The sequence below is a fragment of the Nestor notabilis genome, unplaced genomic scaffold (genome assembly GCF_000696875.1).
Source record: "Nestor notabilis isolate BGI_N333 unplaced genomic scaffold, ASM69687v1 scaffold26602, whole genome shotgun sequence".
Lineage (NCBI taxonomy): Eukaryota > Metazoa > Chordata > Aves > Psittaciformes > Psittacidae > Nestor > Nestor notabilis.
The window spans coordinates 1-7106 of NW_009920094.1; the positions used below are offsets into that span (position 1 = coordinate 1).

The following is a 7106-nucleotide window of genomic DNA, read 5'->3' on the forward strand; positions in this document are numbered from 1 at the left end:
TCCAAGAATGATGTCAACAGAAAGTGCCAACAGCTTCACGCTCATCGGGGAGGCGTCGGATGGCGGCACCATGGAAAACCTCAGCCGCAGACTGAAGGCAAGTTTTGTGTGAGCTGGTAAGTTCGGGGGCTCCTGAGGCAGAGCATCGCTAGTTGTGGGTGCTCCGGGAGCCTCCCCAGGGGTTTGCTGGTGAGTTCTGGGTGAGGAGCCGGCAGCAGCCACGGCTTCACCCGACCTGATGGCAAACACCTCCCGCAGGTCACCGGTGACCTCTTTGACATCATGTCCGGGCAGACGGACGTGGATCACCCTCTGTGCGAGGAGTGCACGGACACGCTGCTGGACCAGCTGGACACGCAGCTGAACATCACGGAGAACGAGTGCCAGAACTACAAGTGAGTGAGCTGGAGGCAACCCGGCACCAAGCAGCTTAACCCTGCGGAAAGCCCAGATCCTTCCCGTGATCACCAAGACATCCCTGACTTGAGCACTCGGGGTTTGAAACCTGCACTTGGGAGAGTCCCGTGGTAACAGCTTCTCCAGCTGAGGTCTGTGAGGGCTAACCATGGCATTCCAGTGCAGTCAAAGGCTCCTCAGAGACAGTTCCTGTCAGGCAGCAGCAGCCCTTGGTCACCATCTCGCTCCCCTGCTCTGTGTGTTCCTGACTCATGGTGCAGGATCAACACAGAGAGCTTGGGAATAACGAGAGCGGGAGATCCCGGTCCCCGTGTGCGCTGCTGCCAGAGGGAGCCTCCCAGCAGCCCTGCTTTGGTAATCCTGGTGCTCTCCTTCAGGAGGTGTCTGGAGATCCTGGAACAAATGAACGAGGATGATAAGGAGAAGCTGCAAATGGAACTGAAGGAACTTGCACTGGAAGAAGAGCAGCTGATCCAGGAGCTGGAGGACGTTGAGAAGAATCGCAAGGTTGTGGCTGAAGACTTCGAGAGAGTCCGGGCAGAGGCAGAGCGGCTGGAGCAGGAGGAAGCTCAGTGAGTGACCTACAACTCAGCTCATGACAGGGATTTTAAGTAGCAGATAAACGAGATTATAACACAGAGCAAGCTGTAAGTAACAGCCAAGTGCAAAACTGAAGTCGGTGTGGCCAGAAAAGCCCTCAAGTACCAGGAGAGAAATTGCTTGTCTGTAAAAGCACTTGACATTTGTTGTCTTGCTTTTGTTCAAAGGTATCAGAAGGAATATTGTGAATTCAAGAGGCAACAGCTGGAGCTGGACGATGAGCTGAAGAGCGTGGAGAACCAGATGCGCTATGCCCAGATGCAGCTGGATAAGCTAAAGAAAACCAACGTGTTCAACGCCACCTTCCACATCTGGTACCGGGGGCTGCTCGGGGCAGGGGCAGCACTAACGGGGTCACACGTACCTAAAGGACACTGCAGAGGAGCTGTTGACAAGGGCCTGTAGGGACAGGACAAGGGGAATGGCTTTAACCTGCCAGAGGGGAGACTGAGATGAGCTCTGAGGCAGAAGCTCTTCCCTGGGAGGGTGCTGAGGCGCTGGCACAGGGTGCCCAGAGAAGCTGTGGCTGCCCCATCCCTGGCAGTGTTCAAGGCCAGGTTGGACACAGGGGCTTGGAGCAACCTGCTGTAGTGGAAGGTGTCCCTGCCCATGGCAGGAGGTTGGAGCTGGATGAGCTTTAAGGTCCCTTCCAACCTAAACCATTCTGTGATTCTATGATAAACAGGTAACAAGGGCTTGCTGTTTACATACACTTCTTAAGCAGAGCCCCAAACCCCCTTTGGTGAGCTCCCCATGCACGGGGGGGTGGCTGTTGCACTGCAGCTCTCACACACTTTACTGCCAGGAGCTGTAATATTTGTAATTCCTCTTATCACAGGCACAGTGGTCAGTTTGGCACAATAAATAACTTCAGGCTTGGCCGTCTCCCCAGTGTTCCTGTAGAATGGAATGAGATCAATGCTGCCTGGGGGCAGACTGTGCTGCTGCTCCATGCCCTTGCTAACAAAATGGGCCTGAAGTTTCAAAGGTATATGCCTTGTAACACACTTTTTGCTTCTGGCCCAGAGAGAGACAGTTGAGCTCATGTGCCTGTGAATCCTGTCTCCTTTCAGATACCGTCTTGTACCATATGGCAACCACTCATACTTAGAGTCCCTCACAGACAAATCAAAGGTAAGAGACTCCACACAAGTCACAGGACATTGACCTGGAATGCCACAGAGCCCTGGCCACTTAGCTTTTTATCAGTCTGTGGTACAGGACAACTGCCTGCCCCAGCTTCTCCAACACAGCATCTAATTTAATAACTAACACCTGATCTAGTAATTCCATATCCTGTACCAAGCTCCTCTTCCTGCCACCTGGTCAAAAACAACAGAACTCTGGAGCCAAACACTGCACTGGCCAGAGGAAGATGGTTTGGGCTGGTTGTTGGTGATAAGGAACCCAAGCCTGCACATAGCAGGCACTAACCACAAAACAAACTAAGCCACACTTGCTACATGGCACAAACCATCCCTAAGGATCCCACGCCAAATTTAAGCCTCACACAGGACAAAGGATCTGTAATGACCATACTTAAAAATGGGAGTGACTGAAACCCATCTCTTTTCTAGGAGCTTCCCTTGTACTGTTCTGGAGGCCTGAGGTTCTTCTGGGACAATAAGTTTGACCACGCGATGGTGGCGTTCCTGGACTGCGTGCAGCAGTTTAAAGAGGAGGTAGAGAAAGGGGAAACCCGCTTTTGTTTGCCCTACAGGTGAGTGCTGCTGCCTGACCCAGCAAGCAAACAGCACACGCACAGCCCCACACAGCACTGACTGACTCAGTCCTGCCCTGCAATCAGCCCGTGGTCTTTATAACGTGCAAGATTACCCCATTTGCTCTTAGTTTAATTGGAATTTAAAGCCTGTTCCTCAGGTGAAGAACTGAGGCTTGCTAGATTTCACTTAAACCCAAAGTACTCTTAACATAGAATAACATAAACGACAGGTTGAAATGTCACATGCAGACAAAATGCTCACACTAGAAATGCACTAACAGAGCTTTGTATGATGCAGGATGGACGTGGAGAAAGGCAAGATTGAAGACACAGGTGGCAGCGGTGGCTCTTACTCTATTAAAACACAATTTAACTCTGAGGAGCAATGGACAAAAGCACTAAAATTCATGTTAACTAACCTGAAGTGGGGTCTTGCCTGGGTCTCATCCCAGTTCTATAACAAGTAACCACGGGAAGAACTCGTCCTGGCAGCTGCAGTGTCTGTGTTCCGTCGGAGAAAGTCACATTAAGATGTTTCTTAATATTAACCAGTACAAAATGTTTACAATACCAAAAATCCACAAGACACTTTATTTAAAAGACCCTTATTACAAGTAGTATATAGAAAAGCAATATGTAAAGTTCTATGGTGGAGCTGAACAGAATAAAAAGTCAGCTATTAAATCAATGCTAAAACTGGTACTTTGAGGTTTATACATGGAAATTACTGCTGAACTTCAAACAGGGGCGAGTTCAATACCCCTCTTAAAGCTGAACACAGGTTAGAGAAGTGAAATGTCACAAACAGGAACGTGGAGGAACTCATGGTAACTGCAGTCTGAACTAAGGGATTCTAAGTCATGTCAGCACTTTGTGCCACTGAACGTAGCAAGGTTTGATACTGCCTCAAATACTGTTAGCTGTGATGATGCTGGTGTTTGTGGTACTTCCTGCAGCCTCTTCTCACCTGGAGGTGCACCCAGTGAATAATAAAACACTATTCTGCATGGAGAGTGCTTCCATAGGACACGGGCGGGCTCAGCAGGCCCCTGCTATCACGACAGTTTCCAAACTGAGGGTTCGTCCCTCTGACCACACGGGTGGGCAGCTGCCTGCTGGGGTGGGGGCAGAGGGGGCACAGGAACATCCTGGCTGTCTGGCACAAGGGGTAGTTTTAAAGCAGCAGCAAATAGAAAGTACAGCCCGGTGTAATGGGGTTGTGAGCTGCTCCTAATGCCATTACCACACCATGCGCCTCGCTGCCTTTTCAGAACACAACTCCTTAGAGCTCGCTCTCTCTTCAAGGAAACTTCTGTTTGTCCCTAAGCTGATGTAGGTCTTACAATAAAGCTTTGTCTGCCCAAAGAGGTTATTTCCACATGCTGCTTGGCTCCTGGTGCCTCCCTTCACAGTACTGGGGTGTTGCCTGAAAGGAGCTTTTCTAACTAACTTAACACTGGTGTTGAAAAGCAAACCCAAATTGCATGGGGTGCCCTGGGCAGTGGTAGTGCTTTGCTGCCCCGGGGCAGGCAGCTCTACTGCAGAGGCCCAATTCTGTGCTCCAGAGCTTTTGTTCCACAGCTCCTGTAGTGCTGCTTCGGAGTGCTGCTGCCAATGATGTGTTTCAGCACCGCGTAAGAAAATTCCAGTATGCTTTGTAGAGTGATGCCAGTGACAGAGCTCAAATGCTCCACAACCTTAAAAAACCCAAGACAGCTACTTACTAACAGTGCCTAAGAGATGGTCATTTACAGACACACTTAATCCTGCAAATCTGAGGGGAATAACAGCGCTCCATGGGCACACTTCAACAAGGGTGAAGCCTCTCAGAATGTTTTTTCTTTGGCTGGGCGTTGGTTTGGTTGGTTGGTTTAGGGGGTTTTATGTTTGTTTTCCATTTGTTTTTTAATCACTTCTACTGAAGAGGTGAAAAAGCTACAGGCCGTGAAGGAGTCCCATGGGATTGAGAACAAACCTGTGCGGGGTTTGTTCTGGCTGTGGAGACACTGAAGCGCGAGGACACGCTCACACTAGTGCAAGCGGGAGCCTTCCAACAGCCCCACACGTGCTTCCTGCTGCACTTCACCAACCCACACAGAGCCAACACCTTCAGAAGTGACTGTACCTGCTCCCAGTGCCCAGGGTTTAGTACGAACATGCTTGTGCTGATGATTCCAACAGCCAAGAGCATGAAATCTTCCTTCACTGTCAAAAACTTTGCTCTGCGGAAGTAAAAGGGTTTTCTGGTGTCATCAGTGGCAGCTTTGCAGTTCAGAAGCACCCGCTTCTGGCAGGGCTTACACAGCACATGTTCACTTCCTCAGTCCAGACAAAGCCTGATGCTGTTAACTTTAACGAGCAGTGCTAAAGCTGGGGGGTTATGATTACATCAAACATTTCCCTAGCTTGCCCCTAAAGCACCCGTGTAGAAGCACGTTGCTTTGAACTGGTACATCAAGCTCAAGAAACAACACTGAAAGCCCTCCCCAAATTGCTTGTTTTTAAAAACATGCCCCCAAAACTGGCATCATGGGAATTATGCTACTATTTCTTAAGCTTTTTTTTTTTTTAGGGGGGGTGTTCATTTCAAGTAGCTGAAGCATCAGGAGCTACTCACACTTGCAGTTTGCTTGGTGAGGAGCTGCCGATGGCGACCTTCAGCAAAGTGGTGTAGATGGCATCTCGTGCAAGGTAGGAGAAGTCGAGGAGCTGAATACACATCTGATGTAAGGGCTTGGTGGGAAGCAAGCAGCCATTGTACCCTAGCACAGAGATCACACGGGATCAGCACCACATCCCAAGTCAGGAAACTGGATCAGAAAGAAGCCATGAGCCAGGGATGGAGATTCCTGGTGCCAAGTGCCCCTTGTTTCGGAGTGCCACAGGCTTTCTCAAGCTCAGCATCATCTCACCCACTCCTAAATTCAGGTTGTCAGACCTGGGCGCTTGTAGAAAACATGTTCTTACACTAGGTTTTGGGGGGTTTAAACTCTTAATTCTTCTACTGAACACATCATGCCTGGCTGTCCAACAGCACTCATCAGATTCGAGTAAGGACAAAGATCTCACCCAAAAAGTAAAGCCCTGCACAATGTGAATGCACCATCTGCCAAAATCTGCCCTAGGAGACCTTCTGGTTCAAACCAGTAATGGCTCTACTACACTTCCTAAAAACCCTGTTCCCATCCTCCCCTCTTAACCGTCTTACCCAGGACCTCCAGGAGCAATTCCACGTAAGCCAAAGGAGTTGAGATGTTGACCTGGAAGTGCAGAGTCTTTAGAACAGCAAGTTCCGACTCGAGCAGCTCCTGTTTCGTGTACGAGTACTTCAGCGACTGCAGAAATTTTACAGCTCTGTCACTGGTAACTCTCTGAGGAGGAAAAAGAGGCGAGAAAAGACAAATTAGCTCCTGGGCAGCAGGTAGAAGCCAGCACTTCCTTGCTCTACTCCTCCCACTGGATTCCAACTGGAGCCCCTGCAGCTCCCACAGCTCTCCAGCACTGTCTAACTCCTCTTCCGAGCTGGCATTAAAACTGCAGTTCAGCCCTTCTCTCCCCAAGGCTTTCTCTACTCCACAATCCCTCCCCATGCAGTGTGTACTCCTGCAGACATACAGCTTTCAACAGCACAGACTGTCTTTTCCCCATTGCCTGTACTTTTTCCCCGCAATACTGGGAACATTTCCTGACAAACTATTACTTGACAAGTGACAACTCATCTGCCCTAAATGTTTAAACCTAAATTTAGGTCTGCATTTCAATATACTTTGCATTTTGTCATCAGTATTGCCTTTCAAACAGGAAATCAGAGAATCACAGAATGGTTTGGGTTGGAAAAGACCTTAAAGCTCATCCAGCTCCAACCCCTGCCACGGGCAAGGACACCTTCCACTAGAGCAGGTTGCTCCAAGCCCCTGTGTCCAACCTGGCCTTGACCACTGCCAGGGATGGGGCAGCCACAGCTTCTCCGGGCACCCTGTGCCAGTGCCTCAGCACCCTCACAGGGAAGAACTTCTTCCTTGTATCCAATCTGAACTTCCCGTATCAGTTTGAACCCATCACCCCTTGTCCTATCACTACAGTCCCTGATGAAGGTCCCTCTCCAGCACCCTTGTAGCCCCCTTCAGACCCTGGAAGCTGCTTTGAGCTCTCCACGCAGCTTCTCTTCTCCAGGCTGAGCAGCCCCAGTGTTCTCAGCCTGTCTGCACACAGGAGCTGCTCCAACCCCTGACTGCTCTCATGGCTCTCTTTCTTTCTAGTTTTCTTTTTAAGAGACAGGAGCACACCACAGAACTGACTACACTGCTAAAACCCATGGCAGGAACAGGTCTGTCGGGCTTACGTTATAGTGCAGGGACAGTTTGCT

General features: G+C 49.8%; 2 protein-coding genes across 2 annotated transcripts; one reads left to right on the forward strand and one right to left on the reverse strand.

The window, feature by feature from the left end:
• The first annotated feature begins 7 nt into the window (after positions 1 to 7).
• Positions 8 to 3425, forward strand: BECN1 (beclin 1, autophagy related). Its single transcript, XM_010010534.1, has 8 exons — positions 8 to 97; positions 259 to 395; positions 795 to 989; positions 1185 to 1331; positions 1856 to 2005; positions 2091 to 2151; positions 2595 to 2737; positions 3039 to 3425. Exons 1-8 carry the CDS (start codon positions 8 to 10, stop codon positions 3205 to 3207), a joined length of 1092 nt encoding a protein of 363 aa, XP_010008836.1. The 3' UTR covers positions 3208 to 3425.
• Positions 3426 to 4275: 850 nt separating this feature from the next.
• On the reverse strand, positions 4276 to 7104 carry CNTD1 (cyclin N-terminal domain containing 1; the record flags this gene model as incomplete). The annotated part of the gene is made up of 5 exons (XM_010010535.1): positions 4276 to 4437; positions 4866 to 4962; positions 5358 to 5502; positions 5949 to 6111; positions 7083 to 7104. Coding segments are annotated over 5 exons (589 nt in total), but the record flags the coding sequence as incomplete, so codon positions are not given.
• Positions 7105 to 7106: the final 2 nt, after the last annotated feature.